We start from the raw sequence: 19,217 nt of genomic DNA, 5'->3' as shown, positions 1-19,217 counted from the left end.
CGACGAAGACTCGTCGCAGACGGGCAGGCGATGGAGCAGCCTGCGCGATTCCGACGAGGACGGGAGCACGTGCGCGGTGCGCGATGCGCTCGAGGGTTCTGGCGTTGGGCGGCGATGAACGGATGGAGGAAGGCGTCACGAAGACTGTTGGCGGGCGTCGAAATCGACGGGAGGAGAGATTCTGGAGGCGGCGCTTCGGCGGAGAGCGCCCGATCGCCGCTGGCACGACCACGGTTGGGCTGCACACCGCCTTACGTAGCAGGATGTGTCGGTGCGCTAGCGCGTCATGGTTGTTGCCCGAGCACCGAGTAAACACAAGCACCGGCTGATCGTCCGCCTCTCCACCTGCGCGTCGCTCCCCAGACACTGACGCACCCACGCTTGCCGACGGCCATGCAGCCCTGTACATACTGCAGCTGATTTTGTGCCTCTTCCGCTTCTCCGTTTTGCCTGCGAGCAGGCCCGCGGTATGCGCTTTTGTCTTGATACCCACTTCCGGTAAACAGCCTCTCGTCCGTTCCTTGCGTCACCATGAGCGCGCCCACGCCGAACGGCTCCCGATGGAGAGCCAGCCCGTTCAACAGAGGATCAGCCTCGCCCTCGCCCACCCCGGTGGGCACCTCGAGTCGCCCGCCGTCTATGAACCTGTCCACTCCGCTGTCGCCTGCCCTCACAAAGTCCCACGCTCGGGCTCAGTCCACCAACGCGTTAATACCCGCCCGGGATGGCTCGATACGCGCTCGGTCAAATTCACATCGCAACAGCATGCTTGCCGGCGGTACCTTTGCCCCCAAGTTCATCAAGTCGGAGGAGATGCAGAACGCACCGCAGCTCGTCCGCGGCATCGACGGCGAAAACGACTTCGCCGGCAAGCGCTATGTCTGGCTTCGGCACCCGGAAAAGGCCTTTGTGCGCGGATGGGTTGTCGAGGAGCTTGAGGGAAACAATCTGCTTGTGCAGTGCGACGATGGCGAGGTACGTGTTCTCCCTGACCCACTTACCGAGCGAAGGCTGACCTCACGAACAGCAACAAACCGTAGATGCAGATACAGTCGATAAGGTCAACCCGGCCAAGTTCGACAAGGCCGGTGACATGGCCGAGCTCACACATCTGAACGAGCCATCGGTAGTGCATAACCTCCACATGAGGTATCAGGCTGATTTGATCTACGTAAGTCATGGCACGAAACCCTGTCTGAACACTATCTGACTATCAGGCAGACGTATTCGGGCCTGTTCTTGGTTACTGTGAATCCCTACTGCCCCCTGCCAATCTACACGCGTGACTACATCAACATGTACAAGGGCCGGAGTCGGGAGGACACTAAGCCGCACATCTACGCCATTGCCGACGAGGCCTTCAGGAATCTGGTCGACGAGGGTGAAAACCAGAGCATTCTGGTAACGGGTGAATCCGGTGCTGGTAAAACCGAAAACACGAAGAAGGTCATTCAGTATCTGGCAGCTGTGGCAACCAGCGATGGCAACACTCCGGGCCGGAGGAGAGTCAGCGGTCGGCAGCAAATGTCGAACTTGTCGGAGCAGATTCTTCGGGCCAATCCCATCCTGGAAGCCTTTGGCAATGCGCAGACAGTCCGAAACAATAACTCCTCCAGATTTGGAAAATTTATCAGGATCGAGTTCACGCGCGCTGGTCAGATTGCTGGTGCTTACATCGACTGGTACCTCCTGGAGAAGTCGAGAGTCGTGCGATTGAACCCGAACGAGCGCAGCTACCATGTCTTTTACCAACTTCTCCAGGGTGCCACCGCCCAGATGAAGCAGGACTTCCTCCTGGACGGCAAGGATCTGGAAGATTTCGAGTACACCAAGCACGGAAATGATACCATCAGTGGAGTGTCTGACTTGGATGAATGGAATTCTTTGATCGAAGCCTTCATTGTCATGGGATTCTCAGACAAGGAGCAGCATGAGATTCTCAGAACAATAGCCGCAGTTCTTCATCTCGGAAACATAACAGTGATCAAGGAGAGTCTCCGGGCTGACCAAGCTGCTTTGGATCCCGATGCAGAAGCCCAAGCCGACAAAGTTGCCCGTCTGCTCGGAATCCCTGTCGATCCATTCAAGAATGCTCTTCTGCATCCACGGGTGAAGGCTGGCCGAGAATGGGTCGAAAAGGTCCAAACACCGGAGCAGGTCCGCTTGGCAATCGATGCACTGTCAAAAGGTATCTACGAGCGCGCCTTTGGTGACCTGGTGGATCGAATCAATCGGCAGCTTGATCGCTCCAATGCTGGCTCTGATGACTCGCACTTTATCGGTGTCCTGGATATCGCGGGTTTCGAGATTTTTGAAGAGAACAGCTTCGAGCAGCTGTGCATCAACTACACCAATGAGAAGTTGCAGCAGTTCTTCAACCACCACATGTTCGTCCTGGAGCAGGAGGAGTATGCAAGAGAACAGATCGAGTGGAAGTTCATCGACTTCGGCCGGGATCTGCAGCCTACCATTGATCTCATCGAAGTGTCGAACCCCATTGGTATTTTCTCCTGTCTTGACGAGGATTCTGTCATGCCCAAAGCTACCGACAAGAGTTTTACGGAAAAGCTTCACCAACTTTGGGACCGGAAGACGCCGAAGTACAGACGTTCGATGTTCCGCCAGGGCTTCATGCTCACTCACTACGCGGCCGAAGTTGAGTACTCGACAGAAGGTTGGCTTGAAAAGAACAAGGACCCCCTCAACGACAATGTCACCCGCTTGCTTGCCTCGTCCTCTGAAAAGCACATCGCCAACCTCTTCGCCGATTGCGCTGACCCAGAAGAGGAGGCGGGCGCGACACGCAATAGGGTCAAGAAGGGCCTTTTCCGGACTGTCGCCCAGAGGCACAAGGAGAACCTTTCGAAGCTCATGGGCCAGCTGCACTCCACTCACCCTCACTTTGTGCGCTGTATCCTGCCCAACCACAAGAAGCGACCGAAGCAGTTCAGCGCACCACTTGTCCTTGATCAATTGCGGTGCAATGGTGTGCTTGAAGGTATTCGTATTGCACGCACTGGATTCCCCAACAGATTAACTTTCGCCGAGTTCCGTCAGCGATACGAAATTCTCTGCAAAGACATCCCGAGAGGCTATCTGGAGGGACAGGTTGCAGCCAAGATGATCCTGGAGAATCTCGATTTGGACAAGTCTTTCTACCGCGTTGGTCTTACCAAGGTCTTCTTTAGGGCAGGCGTCTTGGCCGAGCTTGAAGAGCAGCGCGACGTTGTGATCAGTAAGATAGTGGCCCGGTTCCAGTCAGTTGCACGCGGATACATGCAGAGGCGTATTGCACACAAACGGCTTTACAGGGCCGAAGCAACCCGGGTCATCCAGCGCAACTTCCAGGTCTACCTTGACCTTCAAGCGAACCCTTGGTGGCAGCTTTTCGTGCGCATGCGCCCTCTTCTTGGTGCTACCAGACAAGCTCAAGAAGTCAAAAAGCGTGACGAAATGATTGCGCAGCTCGAAGAACAACGTCAGGCTGAACTTGCTGAGCGCCAAAAGATTGAGGATGAACGCCGCCGTGCGGAGGGCGAAATCCAGCGAATCCAGGAGACTTTGGAGAGTGAACGTGCGCTGGCCCTTGACAAGGAGGAAATTTTCAAGCGTCTTCAAGCTCGCGAGACTGAGCTTGTTGAAAAGCTTGCTGAGGCGGAGGCGGATTCCGAAAATCTTGAAGAGCAACTGAGCGAGCTCATGATTGCCAAAAGGAAGACCGAAGAACAAGCTGACGAGTGGCGAAAAGAATTGGAGCAAGCCGGAGAGATCATCAGCAGGCTTGAGGCTGAAAAGCAGGAGCTTGTCAACCAAATCACGGAGTTGGAACTGCAGGTCTCTGACCTTGAAAATTCCCGGAATCAAAGGACTGAGGCCGAGGAGAAGCTTCAACAGGAGGTCAACATGCTCAACAGCCACCTCTCGCTCAAAGACAAGAAACTCCAGGACCTGGAGGAGAAAATGCTCAAGAACGACCAAGAACTGGATATCAAGCTGGCGACTGCAACCAAGGACCTCACATCGGCTAAGAAGCAAGTCAAGGAACTCGTCGACGAAAACCGCGAGATTAGGAAGCAAATGTCGGATCTGTCGAACAGCGCCACCAGTTATGAAGACCTTGTCCGACGCAAAGACAGCGAACTCGCCATCCTCAAAGCCGAGAATAGGCAGTATGAGGCCGACCGGCAAAAGTTCGATACCGAGAAGAAGTCTTTGACGACACGTCATGAGAACGTCCAAGCCCAGCTTCGTGAGGTCAAGGCAGAGATGGAGGCTATGCAATCGGCCAAAGCTCAGCTCGAGCGTGAGGCTGCTGATGCAAAGAGGCTTTTTGAGGCAAAGCTTTCAGAAGACGCTGAATCCATTGAGGACCGCAAGATACTTGAGCAGCAGCTCGAGGACCTCAAAGCCGAACTCTTCCAGCTGCAGACCGAACTTAGCCGGGAGAGGCAATCTAGGGATGACGTGGAGATGCTTGGCGAACATAAGTTCAACGAGCTCAAGCGCGATTTCGACTCCCTGAAAGAAGCCAAGGTTACCATCGAGAAGGAGATGTATGTCCAGCAAGACGTTCTCCGCCGCGCCAACGAGGGCAAGGCAGCTGCCGAAAAGGAACGGAAGGACTACCAGGATGAGCTCCGACAGATCCGGCAACAATATCTCCAGCTCCAAGAGGCAAAATTGGAGGCCGATGCAAGTGCTGAGAAAATGGTGGTGAAGGCAGCAAACGAGCGCCAAGCTGCCCTTCGCCAGCAGCTCCAGGCCAAGGACGCTCAATTGGAGGAGCTTGAAGCCGAACGAACTCGCTTGAACAATGAAGTCCAGGGCCTTACTCAGATGATCGCAGAGTCGGACACATATCGGGCGTACAATGATCAGCACAAGGAACGCCTTGAGCGCGAGCTTGTCACCATCAAGGGACGCCTCTCTGCCTCTGAGAACGACAACCGCGCCCTGCTCAACAAGATTCAGCAGAAGAACCTGGACATTGCCAGATCCAACTCCAGGGCTGGTGAAAGCCAACGTACGAGAATCTCTCAACTCACGAATGAGAAGGCGAAGCTCGAGGAGGAAAACAAGAAGCTCCAACGCCAAGTGGAGGATTCCCAGCTTATGATCACGTCCCTCGAGAAGCAGAAAGAGAAGCTTTCCCTTGGCTTGGAGGACCTGAACCATGAAGTCACTCGGGAGCAGATGGCCAGCCGGAATGCCGAAAAGTCGGCCTCGACTGCTAACCTTCAACTGGCAGATGCGAATCGCAAGCTGGAGACGGAGAGACAATTGAGGACGCAAGCTCAGGCAAACAACAGAACCGTTCAGTCGACTCTCGAGAACGCCGAGGGCGAACTTGCAGAATGCCGCAATCAGCTTGTGCTTCTTCGCAAGGTCTTCGAACCTGATGCGACTGAAGACGGGGAGGGCACTTTTGAGTCGGCCAAGGCCGGCATTGATAAGGCTGTTGACCTGGCGAAGAAGCTTGACGCTGCTCAAATCGCTCTTCGACAAGCAAACGAGAGGGCCATCAATGCCGAGATCTTGGTTGAGGAGCTCCGGGAACGTTACGATGGAGAAATCACCGATCTTGACGCCAGACACTCCAACTCGAAACGCGCTCTGCTTGACGAACTGAACCAAAACCAACTGAACCAAGCACCCCCTCGACACCCTACAAGTGCTTGGCGAAAGGATTCCGAGAACAAGCGCCCGTTCACGCCCCCCAACGGCACCCCGCTCGCCCAGCGACAGCTCAGCAATGCCACGCACGACTCTGCTCGGTCAGAGAAGAGCGTCGACACTGTTACCTTCAACAACAAGATGGATCTTGCTTCCGAGCTTGAGATGGTGCAAAACCAGCTCCAGATGTCGGAGATGCGCGCTCGCCATCTGCAGAACCAGCTGGACCGCTCACCTACCAAGAACTGGGAGGAGGAGAGCCCTAGCATGCGAAGAATGCAGAAGCTCGAGCGTGAGAACTTCCGCCTCCACGACATGCTCGACGACTCAGCAAGGAAGGTCTCGTCTTTGGAGAATGACCTTCGCAACGGCCAGCTTTCGCTCACCGAAGTCCAGACCAAGTCGTACGAGGAGCTCTATGATCTTCTCAACTCTCAGGAGCAGGCAAGGAAGTCGATTCTGCAGTCGCACAACTCTCTCGTCAACGAGTTGGCCGACGCAAAGACCGCTTTTGATGAGCTGAAGCAGACTAGGCGAGAGATGGAGGTGGAGCTTCGCGACATGCGTGGAGAGCTCGATGATGTGAACTACGAACGCGAGCAGGAGGCTGCTAACCACTCCCAGCTTCTGCAGGAATTCTCTGACCTTCAGATCAGGCTAGACAACGAGCAATCCAAGCTTCTCGATGTCACGTCCAGTCTCAACCTTTACAAGAGCAGAGCGGACGAGTACTTCAGCAAACTTGAGCAAGCTGAGATTGCCGTTCTCAAGGCGTCTCGCGCCGAACAGTTCGCCAAGACACAATCCCGCGAAGCAGAAGACCAGTGTGCCAGCATCATGGCCGAACGCCAGCAGATGGACAACATGATTGAGGATCTGCAAAGACAGACGCAGCAGTATGAGGAGCGTATCGAGGACCTCTCTGCCGACCTCGAAGCTGCCCTCCAGGGCAAGAAGCGTCTTCAAAACGAGCTCGAGGACTACCGCAGTCAGCGTGCCATCGACATCGAGGACACCGAGGCGTCGATGGAACAGACTCGCAAGAAGTACCAGGCTGAGCTGTCGAGCCTTTCGCAGGAGCTTGAGCAGGAACGCCAGAACATCATCCGCGTGCGCGAAGAGAATGGTCGCTTGCACGAGGAGATTGAGGACTGGCGTGCCAAGTGGGATGATGAAATCCTCAACAGCTCGACTTGGGCGAAGGAGAAGAGCCGCTTGGAGATGACCCTGCAGGACCTCAGCAATTCTCGTGACGAGGCCGTCAACGCGCACAACGAAGCCCAGGGCAAGATTGTCAACCTGCTCTCTCAAGTTAGGAATCTCCGAACCTCGGTTGATGACGTTTCTGCGGAGCGCGATTCACTGCTCAAGGAGAAGAAGGGACTCGAGTCGCGTCTTGCTGAGGCAGCTGATCGCCTGGATGAGCTCGCCCGCAGCGAGAGCCCCAGCCTCAGGAATGCCGCCGAAGTAGACCGCGAGCTGCTTGAACTCAAGTCCGGCCTCGCCCAGCAGGAGGATATTGCATCTGCTGCTGTTGGCAAGATGAGGCGTGCTGAGGCTTTGGGCCAGGAGCTTCAGAAGGACCTGGTTGCCGAACGTGAGGCGAACGTGCAGCTTCACACGGAGAAGGCCAGCCTCGAGAAGAAGCTCAAGGACTTGCAGCTTCGTCTCATCGACCTGGAAACCAAGAGCTTCTCTTCCGCCAGCCAGGACGTCAAGTATCTTCACGGACGCATCCAAGAACTCGAGAAGTCTCTCGAGGAAGCGCACGCCACGCGCAACACCGAGTCTCGCGCCAACCGCGCCATCGACCGCACGGTCAAGGACCTGCAGCAGCAGATCGAGCGCCGCGAGAAGGCCAACGCAAGCATCAGCGACGACCTCAACAAGGCACGCGAGAAGATCTCCACCCTTCTATCCACCATCGACGAGCTCCAGTCATCCGACTCGGCGCACCAGCTCGCGGCCAAGCGCGCGGAGCGCGAACTGCGCGAGGAACGCGAGACGCGGCTGCGCGTGGAGCGCGAGCTCGAGGGCTGGAAGGGCCTGCGCATGGAGCGCCGCAGCGCGCTCGGCGTGCCCAACGGCGGCCAGTACGGCGGTGGTGCGAGCGACGCGGGCGGCGGCTCTAGACGCGATAGCTACGCCGAGCTACTGAGCGAACTGCAGCCGCCACGAGCGCTGGGCGGGCCCGGCGGCAGCGGCAGCTTGAGGGGAAGCATGAGACGCGCGAGCAACGGCACAAGGAACAGTTTTTTGTAGATGGGTCCGCCCTTAGCGGGGAGAGAAGAAGAAGAGCAGTCGTCGCCCGGACGGCTGCTCGTGGCAATGATGATAATAGCGCGAGAATAGACAGCGTCGTTATGGACGACGACGAGGCGTTGGAGGGGTTGGTAGGCGCTAAGGGCGGAGGGTATCGTGGTAATGAGGGTGGGAATCATGATGGATATGATGACGATGACGATGATGGCAACAATCGGGGGCCAGGCGTCTCTATTGGACGGAGGGGCACTATAAGGGTCATTATTCGGTCAAGGGCGTTCTTGTGAGCCTTTCAGATGGGGGGTTTTACTTTCTTTAATTGTAGTTTCTTCGTTTTTTTACTTTCGGGGGTTCGGGACCATTTGGACTCAAGGCAAGGGCTGTCGGTGCGTTCTGGAGCTTTATTTTGCAGTACTTCTACTTCTACTATCTATTTGTATTCTTTGGACTGAAATGCTCCAACTTTTGTGAGCGCGTTGTAAGCGAGTAAAGGAACATCAGTGTCGGGTCAGAAAGAAGCCCTCGTGCCTTCCATTGAAGCCGGTGATCTACGTGAACATAACTCGAAAGGACAATATCAGGGAGCGATTGCCCAGTACGGTCTGCTATTATCTAAAATGTATTCCAAGTCTTACTTTCCAATTTCATCCCGACGGCTGCTTTAACTACCCGCGAATATCTAAGGATCACTTAATAGAAGGCGCCCACAAATTTGACTTCTCTATTTCGAGAATTGCAATCCCGCCCGAGAACTCACTTACGTCTCTTTCACACCGAAATTAAAGAGATTTTAAGCCAGTACTATTAACGTACTAATTAACCTCACCTACAAAGTCACTACTAACGAGATTACTACTAATGCATTTACCACCACCACCAACGTATTCGCTATCATCAACGTGTTTATCACCACCAACGTGTTCATCATCACCAACGTGTTTATCATTACCAACGTGTTCATCACTATTACTATTACCGCCCACGCTATTACTACCCGCATCATTACTATCTACGCAATAACTACCCGCTATAGGCATAATTGCTACTCGTAGTGTAAGAGTAAGCATGCTTATAATAGCGCGAAAGTGCTGTTTCTATAGAGATATCACCAGAGGGTAGTTGAATTTGAAGAAGCCGATAATATTAGGGAGTGATTGCCTAATACAGTCTGCTATTGTCTAAGATGTATTCCAGGTCGTACTTTCCAATTTCATCCCGAAGGCTGCTTTAACTGCCCGTGAATGTTCAAAGATCACTCATTAGGAACACATGGACCCTGGAATACTGCTTTCGGAACCTGCACCTTCACTATATATATCCGACTCTCTTGCATTCCCCCGAACTTCTTCACACCCACCACATCACACTTTGGCACGCAAACCCGCACATCAACAACAACCACTCCACACATACCTAACACTTCAGCCATGACATCGCTCACTCCATCGGCCCGGTCTCTGCCGGATACTTTCCCAGCCTTTAGCAATGGGGACGTCGAGATCGTGCTCACGCCAGCGCAGAAACTCAAGCTGCATGCCGACGTTCTCCGCGGCGGATCATCCAAGCTTTCGGAGCTGCTCGCAATCGAGCATGCGGCCATACTGAACAAGAAGGCGCTCAGCGAGGGCACTAGTGTTCGGCACCGCTTGGAACTCGTCGACGTCACACCCACCCCCGGTGGCAACGTAGGACGATTAGCCGTGATCGTGAGCTTTCCAACCACTCTGCGTGTGTAACCTTCAATGAGACCTCGATTTGCTAAAACGAACTGCACAGAAAATCGGCGCCAACGGCCGCCCCATCTCCGAGCGCGGCGCCCCCCGCGCATCTATGACCCTCTCCTCTCACGGCGTCGACCCGGCCTCGCGCGCCATCCTCTCAGCCTGGTTCTCCGTCTTCGGCGCGCTATACGGCAACGAAATCCATCTTTACTCCCATGCTAGCAGCAGCATGCCTGCCCCCATCCCTGACGACGACCTAGACGTCAACATGGACGACTACGAGCTGGGCCGGACCACAGCCACCACGGCCGGCGCCGACCTCTGCGACATCATCTCGGCGGCATCGACGATCCTCGACGTGGTCGACTACCTGGAGCTGCGCAGCAGCGTGCTGGCGCCGCTGGAGCTGGCGCTGCTGGGCGCCGAGCAGACGCTGTGGCAGAGCGTGTGCGCGGCGCCGCTGTCGTGGATCGAGGTGGGCGCGCGCCTGCGCAGCCTCCCCATCTGGCGCGAGGCGGCGCTGCACGTCGTCGGCGGCTGGGCCACGGGCGAGTGGAGCGAGCAGGAAAAGGGCGAGCTCCCGGCCGAGGTGCGCGAGCTGTGCGCGCGCAAGTCGGCGAGGTTCGAGGCGTACAAGGAGCGCTTGGAGGAACGGCTGCTCACGTACAAGCACGAGAAGCTGAGGTGGGACGAACGGAAGGACAAGTGCAAGCCGAAGAAGCAGCACGAGCCTGACGTGTTTCATTGGCAAGCTCAGACCCTATGGTCGCAATGGCTGGCGGCGAGATTCCGCGAAGGAGAGGGGATGAGGGCACGAGATGGCGGGTTTTCGCTCTACAAGAAGATTTGGGAGGGGAGCTTCTGTGATCCGGTGGAGCAAGCCAAGATAGCGCCGTTGGTGCCGGGTGGGAGGAGGAGGGTGGGCAAGATTATGGACGACATGAAGGCCGACTTGAAGAAGATGGTCGACAGCATCATGATCTCGAAGCTCAGACTGGACCAGACCAAGATGCAGGCGAACAGGCTGACGCCGTTCACCATCGAGATTCGGAATGCCCCGTGGAAGACCAAGGACGCCGACCACGAGGCCTCGGATCACGATAGCAAGCGGGTCCGTTTGGAGGAGGAGCTGAAGGTTACTCCAGCCGAGGAAGACGAGTTTGAGTTTGAGGACTTTATCGCTTATCCTTGAGACTCCGGATGCGACATGATCTTAGAAATTGAGGGTGGACGGAACGAAAAAGGTTGGTCCGAATTCTGATTGGGCTACTGGTTTTGGGCTGGACTGGTAACGAGGTCTGGACTGAAACTTACTACTTGAGCAGCTATGAAAATGGCGACCAGCTGCTGCTCCAATGTTGGAAATAAATTGAGGAGTGGAATTTACCCGGATTGCACTGGACTTGGGACCATTTTGTGGAGTATTGTGCAGAAAAAAAAAGAAATAGCACTGCTTAACCAGAATCTTGCACTATGAAATTCGGTATTGGTGTACAAGAAAACGTACAGACCACACGCAATCGCGTTCCTCGTTGGTCTCGATATCGGGCTTCTGCCAAGCGGATGGCACGCTCTTCAACCTCTATTCATACTCTCAGCCGCGGCGATGGCTTGCATCTAGGTTGTTGCCCCCGATTTTCATTCTTATTTTCAGTATTAACCCATCCACTGCTCGGTCGACTTAGTCATCGTATCCTTCGGGGATCTGCCTGGGGCCCTTGGGGACTAGCAAAATACACATGTCAGCCGGAGCCCTGATTGAAGCCTTTTCTCCATCTCCAATGCCCCATGTAGACTCGGCACCGTCCTACACATCTCCCTACGCGCATCGATTCCAGGGCCGTGTTCCGCGGGCACACTTACTCGGATAGGTCAATGGGATGGGCGGACGGCCGACCTCATCGCCGATGAGCCTGCGGACGGGAGGGACGACGACAATGGTAGCGGGACCGGCGAGACCGACGACAATCGAGTAGAAGATGGCGGGCTTCTCGTGGGAGGCCCAACGCAGGTAGCGGATGGGCTGGGACCAGAAGCGCGGGGTGGACATGGCGGCGGTCGCAAGCGAGCAGCGGGCGAGGCGCAGGCGGAACTGGTGGACGGCGGGGGGCGCAATGCGGGTTGCGGAGGTGGTCTTGAGGTCGGAGTTGGACGTCTGCTGACTACGCGGGCGGTGATTGGCGTGGTTGCGGGCAGCGGCGGAGGGTGGGATTCTCCGTGGCGTCAGAGCTCCCCGGTCTTGGCGCTGCGTACGCGGTCTCCGCATACGTTTCCCCTACAAGCTCACGACACGCAGCGTGCCAATTGCCTCTTCCGTCCACTCCATTGCCAGCACAATGAAGTGGCTGACCTCGCTCCTGCTGATCGCCCTCGCTGGCATTGCCAGCGCCCTCAGCGCCGCCGGTGCGCGGACGCTGGTCGTGCTCGAAGACCAAGCTGACAAGGACAAGTATTCGCAATTCTGGTCCGATCTCACTGGTACCGCGCCCAATTGCCCTCCCCATCCTGCGGGAGCTTGCCCACGGCTAACCCGGTCCCTCTGCAGGTCGCGGCTTCTCCCTGACGTTCAAATCGCCCAAGGACGACTCGCTTTCGCTGTTCAGGCTCGGCGAGCGCGCCTACGACCATGTCGTGCTCCTCCCCACCAAGTCCAAGGGCCTCGGCCCCAACCTCGCCCCCCAGCTGCTCGTCGACTTTGTCAACAAGGATGGAAACATTCTGCTGGCTCTGTCCGGTGAATCCACCATTCCCAGCCAGGTCGTCAGCGTCTTGCTCGAGTTCGATATCCATCTGCCCACCGACCGCAATGCTCTGACCGTCGACCACTTCAACTACGACAAGGCCTCCGCTGCCGAGAAGCACGATGTGCTCGTCATTGACCGCGCTCAGAGGCAGAAGGCCGGCATCAAGAACTTCTTCTCTGGCGAAGGTGTCCTGGCTGTGCCACACGCTGTTGGCCACACGCTCGGCAACGATAGCCCGCTGCTGGTCCCCATTCTGCGCGCCCCGAGCACCGCCTACGTCTACAACCCCAAGGAGGAGTCTGAGGCCGTCGAAGACCCGTTCGCTGTTGGACAGCAGCTGTCGCTCGTCTCCGCTTTCCAGGGCCGCAACTCTGCTCGTCTGACCGTCCTCGGCTCGGCTGAGATGCTCCAGGACGCCTGGTTCGACGCCAAGGTTGAGCGCAACAGCGTGAAGGGCAAGACTGCCAACAGGGAGTTTGCCAAGCAGCTCACTGCCTGGACTTTCAAGGAGGTTGGCGTCCTCAAGGTCGGCCGCCTGCAGCACTTCCTTAACGAGGGTGCGGCTCCCGCCGGCATCAACGGCTCTGACTTGAACGTCGTTGAGCACAATCCCAAGATTTACCGCATCAAGAATGACGTGGTACGTACAATTGCACAAGCCCCACTAATTCCGGGCGGCCCGCTGACGCGTAATGCAGACTTTCCAAATCGAGGTCTCCGAATACGTCGAGGATCACCTTGAGCCCTTCGTCCCGCCGGCCGGTGATGCCGTCCAGCTCGAATTCACTATGCTCTCGCCCTTCCACCGCCTTGAGCTGAAGGCGCTCCCGCCGTCGCCGACGCACCCCAACTCGACCATCTTCACCACCGACTTCCGCCTGCCCGACCAGCACGGCATCTTCAACTTCCGCGTCAACTACAAGCGCCCCTTCCTCACTAACCTCGACGAGAAGCGCGAGGTTACTGTCCGCCACTTCGCTCACGACGAGTGGCCGCGCTCGTACCTCATCAGCGGCGCTTGGACCTGGATCGCCGGCATCTGGGTCACCGTCGCGGGCTGGCTGGGCTTCGTCGCCCTTTGGCTGTACTCGGCGCCCAGGCAGGCCGGTGGCGTGAAGAAGAAGCAGTAAAATAGGGCTGCCTGAGTAAGGAAGGGAAAAATTCAAAGGAGGCATAGTTGGATTTATCTGGTTCGCTCTTATTAGAGGAAGAAAAACGGTGTTTTTGGCTACGAACCTCCTATTGTGTGAGTGCTTCTGTATGTGGAGATTATGGTATGTTAGGCGAGGATATCCAATATGTATATGATCTGAAATATGAGCTGGTGACGGACCTTGAGAGGTCTCGTGAATGCTGTTTGATTGACTAGGGAGAGCTGGGGATGTGCAAGGTTGTTTGAAAGGGTTTCTTTTTGCAATGAGTGTTGGTACAGACGACGTGAGATCAGAATTTAGCAATACTCTGTCTTTGACATCGTGGAGTTGTCTTTGTGCAAATTTAAAGCGAAATTGATATTTGTAGGTAATACACTTCACGGTTGGCGTCTCAAGTCACTGCAGAATATGATGCACCTCTCCCAGTGTTTGGATATCTGGAAGCTTTTTCAATGGTCATCTGATACACGATTCTGGAGGTGGATGTGGGCTCAAATCTCAGGTGCTACAACAATTTCGAGACGTCGAAACGCGAGGGTCCGCGGCCGTGAGATGCTTTGTACTACATGCTTGTAAGAATGGGTTTTCTGTAACCAATTGTGCCACTCGTGGTGGATGATAGGCGGTCGATCCAAATGTATCACGAGCCTTACACGACACGCGCGGCGAGGGTGAGGCTAAAGGTAGAAGAATTGATACGTGCGCATGCGCGTATCTGTCATGCGTCAATCGATCACGCTGTTTGTCTGTCATTTTGGTCATGAGGGTCGTCATGCTTTGCCAGATTTGCACAATTTAAATAGCCTGCCCCCTTGGTCCCTCGTCCAGCTTTCTTAACTCCAAGACTGCAACAACTTTCGTTCAGCAGTTGCCAGAGTCGTGTGTGATCTCTTCCGACTCCGGCTGCTCGCTTCTCGTTGCATGCCTTGGCTTCAGACTGGAGGGTTTCGTTGATCCTTTCTTCTGTGGCTGGATACAGGACATGGAGTAGAGGTTGTTGGTGATGATGGCGGACCGGAGAAAGGAATGGTGATGCGGTGCAGCCTTGGGTTTCGTTATGGACGGCATCATTATGCTGTGATGATGGTGAGGCTCGGGAATGGTTGCAGTCGAGAGAAGTTGGAAAAGATAAGTTTGTTGGCGAAAGGGCAAGAACGCGGGAGCAAAGTTTCAGTAATTTCCTCTCAGGGAGGAACGTGTGAAGAGCAGGGTCTGAATGTGGCTATCACTGACTACTCTGTGGAGGAGAAGCAGATCGATGGATGAGCAGATATGCTTATAAACATCACATATGGCGGACGGTGAATGCCGAATAATGGAAGGTAGAGGCAGTCAGCTGCATCTATCGTATCCTCTTTCAATTTTGAGAACACGAGCAATCTTTCACCTGCCAGGGTAACGCCTCGTGCTTCTTCGAGGCCTCTTATCTCCGCGTGCGCTTCGTGCACTCGGGGACATAGGAAATCAGCCCTAGTGCCTCGCGCATGCCTGTTTGGTGAGCAGTCAGCCTGCTGATACGCACACATGGCCGGCCGGCACGGAAGACGTCAAATGGGCAACATCTGGCGCCTCATGTAGAGCAAATATATGGACCCAACTGTGCAACGTCTCTTCTCGCTCGAAAACAACTCAGAGTTCTCCTCTCCTATTTAGAAAAAATAGGACATCTACAGGAGCATTGAGCTCATACTGTGTTGTAGCTTCTCTGTGTGATTCAGCTACACAAGATGATTGCCATTTATTCATGTTTAAGTGGATTACAATGAGGCCAAACTTTCGGCATCATTTTGCTTATCTAATGTGGTGGGACGTGGTGATATGATGATGAATGGTAGTAGTGGTCAGTCATGACGGATATTGGCATTCATAGTGCAATGGAGCATCCGAACATAATAAGTTACATCTGCAATACAAGCAATGGAATATTGATCAACGGCTATGTATGTACAATGGGAGTATGACCACTTTCCGAATGCTTCAGAATAATCCTGACGCCAGCCACAGTCTCATCAATCTCATGAAGTCGGTCTGATTCCATCAATTTGAAATCACCATCTCCCAACAACCAACATCGGAAAACTGCCAGTGACAACTTCCAATTTTCTGTATTGGCCAATCGAATCTTCAACATTGTTACAAGGAGGAATATCAGAGTTGTGCCTTGGAGTACTAAAGGGAACGCGAGCCATCGCCAGCGGACATGAATGCATGTGTTTGCTCTCCGAGAGGTTTCGGCAGAGTTCTCCTAGCCGTCGCTCGGTAGTTCTCTGAGCAGTTTGGTCGAAACGATAGCAATGCTTTCTTGTCATGGCTCTGGAGTTGTTCTTGAACTGGTTCAGATACCTGAGAGCTGCTGAAGCGCTGAGTTGTCAGTGATCCCTTCTTCGATACCAGTCGTGAAGGATGCTCGAGCATTCCTAAAGAAGGCAGTCTCAGTGTCTTTGGTTTCTTGAGCCGTGGAGGATGATTGATGAAGAAAACTTTTTTGGGGTGTAAATCAGGGTCTAGCGTATGGTTTGCTGTGTCCACCGTCGTATTTGGCCAACTCAAAAGAAGCTGTTCCTGGAAAATACGGTTTTCGACATATCCTCCATAGCTCTTGACACATCTGTGGCTAGTCAGCCGCCATATAAGTTTCTTTTGCTGATATCATACAGTTCCATCATAAATTCAGTGGCGGAAATGGCTCCACTATTATTTTGCTTCTTAATGAAAGATAGCTGTGGAATGGCTGTTGGTCTCTAAGACACGGTCATTTTGTTAATAGGTTGTGCTACCTGCAAAATTGGGAGAAAGCCCGGTCCAATTCCTCGGAAATGGTTGATCGGTATGATCGGTAGTATTGACAGGCAGGAAATGGCCATCCGGGAGAGTGCAGTTGCAGGCGTTGTATGGGATGATCACCTTTCAATCCACATATTTTCCATCTGACATCCTCTAACCTGTGGCAGACCCTCAAGGTACCGTATCTTTGCGAATGACAGGTGCCGGTGAGGCACACCACCCCCACTGGGAATTGGGTCGCATCGGTTCGATTGTAATTGACGCCCTCCACTACGGCCCATTCCATTTCCCCCCTTTAGCTTTCAATCTTTCGATCCTGTGTATGAGGGACCGTGAAGATTCCCCGGAAGGTAAGAATTTGCTGTATAGACAGATCGACAACCAAAGAAGCAAGTGTGACGAGTGCGCCGAGAGGTCAAGATGACTGGTAGCGATTTTTCATTAGTAAAGCCAGCAACTCAAGACAATTTGGGTAAAACTCACAGGCCTTCTTTTTTTCTGTATATGAGGCTTACAGAACACCCTGATCCCTGACTGGCGTCATCCAAGGTTTGCATGTCTTGGAGTGAGCGCTTTCTGAACTCATAGCCACTCCAGTTGAATGATTCCTGTAGCGATTGGAACCACCATGGCCGTCTTTATTTTCAAGGAGAAAATTGAAACAACGGCATTGATAGTGAGACCGAATGGCCAACGTGGCATGGGTTCTCCGTCGTATCGGAGGAGGGTAATGATGCTGGTGGACGTGGCTGCGGCGCTAATGATCCAAGTTGAGATTTCAAACAGCCAGAAAGCATCTATCAGGCCTCGCAGTTTCCTGATGGTAGTTTTTGGAGTGGGCCACTTCGCGTCGTCGGGCCATTGGAGCCTGGCATTGGATTGTTCGTGAGCGCCCTCCTCGATATCTTCTCGAAGGTAGTCTTTATTCACAGCGCTATTGGAGAGACTTGACATGGGAGTTGAACTCATTCTGTTTATGCAGATGATCGAGGAATTATACAAGAAATGGCATTGTTTTCAACTTGTGGATTCCCAACTGAAAAACAATAAAGCAAAAATTAGGTTAGAAGTCTATCTAACAGAGTGTCTTTTGCTCAGGCTGTATTTCACCTATATAGCTAAGTAATATAGCGTGAGAGACATGGGTATGCATGTTGTACTGCCGTATTCAGGGCCTCAGCCCTGCTTTCCATGGCTCGAAGCTGGAATCCTGTCCACAAATTAGCTTTGAACATGAACATCATTGGTTCCGAAGGTTCTATCGATACCTTTAGATCAGCTTTATCAATATTGGAACTTTCTTGGGTTTTATATCCTAGGGTAACTAAAATCTCACTTGGCGGTCACGAGACCACCCACCATAGTTTGCGGCCATGGCAGAACACTGCTCGTCTGGTGCCGACGCTGGTAGAATTTGGGCAACACGGACAGCAAAACCGATAGGAGATATTACTTCATCCTTCTGCCAACCCCAATGGCAGGAATCTGGCAAAGATATGCAAGACTTTATGTGCGCTGTGCTGAATTATGTGCTGATAAGGGGGGAAAGAGCTGAGTAACCGAGAAAGATAATAAAGTAAGAATCATAAGATAACTTAAGAAACGAAGCTTCCGAGAATTGTGATAGATATAAATAGCTTTTCCGAAACTCACCGCCATCACTTCGCCGTGAGAAACGAATGTAAAATCTTACTGAACACGTCTCGAGCGGTGAAATTGATGACTCACGGCCCTCATTTCCTGTGAGAAGCCGAAACCACAGAGTCAACTGATCCAGCAGAGTAGCAGATTATGGTTTCAAGTTTACACTTTAAGTCCGGATCGTTGTGAGGGTATCCTGTCAGCAGTAGCAAATCATATAACGTTCACAGCGTTACGGTGCTGCATGACTCTAAGCCCGGGTTCTCGGGTCTTTCAGCTGAGATTGACCAGGGACGATGTTAATTGTTCTCGCGTTCATTCCTACCGTGATGCTCAAGACGGAGCCCTTGAAGCCTGGAGGTCAGAGTTAACTTCAATTACCAGAGATACATAGGAAGCTTCTGACACCACCATTGGAAGATATGGAAATCAAAAATAGCCGACCGTCCCTCGACTTATACCTCGACCATTTGTGACTGACTCCTATCACATTTTCGTTGGGCGAGCTTAAGCCGCATCAGGTACATCGTCCGGGCGTCCTCGTCATGAGTAGCATCTCGAAGCTTCTTAAACCACCTCGTGATCGACACGATATCGGCTACTTAGTGCAGGCCCGAATGAAAAATAAAAACAAAGGCAGAGATAGCCGAAGGTGCACTAAGATCGACTACAGGGGCGGTAAAGAGTGGCACCTGCGTCGAAAAACCGCGTTCAGGCCGCGTCAACACATCGGGCGTCAAGCGGCAGAGGCTTTCTGAAAATGCCGCTGGCACAGCGCAGTCTAGCCATGACGGCGGGCGTTACGGCGGGCAACACAGGCGGAGTTGACTTCCTTTCCGGGGACAATTGGGCAGGAAAAAGGGCAGCGTGGCAGAGTGGATCTCGTCAAGGCAAGCCACGCTGAATCGGCTGTGGATATGAGAGAGAGGGTCTCGGCCGGTCGAAGCTTTCCCGAGGGGGAGTCATTATTAGCGCAGTCAGAATGGCATGTTTGATCTGAGGCGGAGACGCCGGGACCACGATGTCCTCAGGCAGCGAAGGTCCTGGCTGATTCGACGCCGTTCGTGCGGCAGGGTTATTTTGAGACCCGAGCGGTTCGACGATGGGAAACACGGGGTGCCTTGTAGGATTGCGCAGGGCAAAACGGTGGCGGCGGTGGCAGTTGTGGGGAGCAGGGACCATGAGGCGGACTAGACCACGATGGAAGCGGCGGCGTAACTCGTTAGCGGCCGAATGCT

General features: G+C 53.9%; 4 protein-coding genes across 4 annotated transcripts; 3 read left to right on the top strand and 1 right to left on the bottom strand.

Moving 5' to 3' along the window:
* Positions 1–531: 531 nt before the first annotated feature.
* Positions 532–7,935, top strand: LTHEOB_7387 (Myosin type ii heavy chain; the record flags this gene model as incomplete). Its single annotated transcript, XM_035516747.1, has 3 exons — positions 532–975; positions 1,028–1,171; positions 1,222–7,935. 3 exons carry the CDS (start codon positions 532–534, stop codon positions 7,933–7,935), a joined length of 7,302 nt encoding a protein of 2,433 aa, XP_035371358.1.
* A 1,427-nt stretch (positions 7,936–9,362) lies between these two features.
* On the top strand, positions 9,363–10,848 carry LTHEOB_7386 (uncharacterized protein; the record flags this gene model as incomplete). The annotated part of the gene is made up of 2 exons (XM_035516746.1): positions 9,363–9,620; positions 9,712–10,848. 2 exons carry the CDS (start codon positions 9,363–9,365, stop codon positions 10,846–10,848), a joined length of 1,395 nt encoding a protein of 464 aa, XP_035371357.1.
* Positions 10,849–11,337: 489 nt separating this feature from the next.
* On the bottom strand, positions 11,338–11,922 carry LTHEOB_7385 (NADH-ubiquinone oxidoreductase; the record flags this gene model as incomplete). Its single annotated transcript, XM_035516745.1, has 2 exons — positions 11,338–11,381; positions 11,520–11,922. The coding sequence occupies 2 exons, from the start codon at positions 11,920–11,922 to the stop codon at positions 11,338–11,340; spliced, it is 447 nt and encodes a 148-aa protein (XP_035371356.1).
* A 70-nt stretch (positions 11,923–11,992) lies between these two features.
* Positions 11,993–13,530, top strand: LTHEOB_7384 (Dolichyl-diphosphooligosaccharide-protein glycosyltransferase; the record flags this gene model as incomplete). Its single annotated transcript, XM_035516744.1, has 3 exons — positions 11,993–12,134; positions 12,202–13,040; positions 13,099–13,530. The coding sequence occupies 3 exons, from the start codon at positions 11,993–11,995 to the stop codon at positions 13,528–13,530; spliced, it is 1,413 nt and encodes a 470-aa protein (XP_035371355.1).
* Between the last annotated feature and the right edge of the window lie 5,687 nt (positions 13,531–19,217).

The sequence above is a fragment of the Lasiodiplodia theobromae genome (assembly GCF_012971845.1).
Source record: "Lasiodiplodia theobromae strain AM2As chromosome Unknown scaffold_22, whole genome shotgun sequence".
Lineage (NCBI taxonomy): Eukaryota > Fungi > Ascomycota > Dothideomycetes > Botryosphaeriales > Botryosphaeriaceae > Lasiodiplodia > Lasiodiplodia theobromae.
Note: the sequence above shows the minus strand (reverse complement) of the source record. Positions and strands in the feature narration are given on the sequence as shown.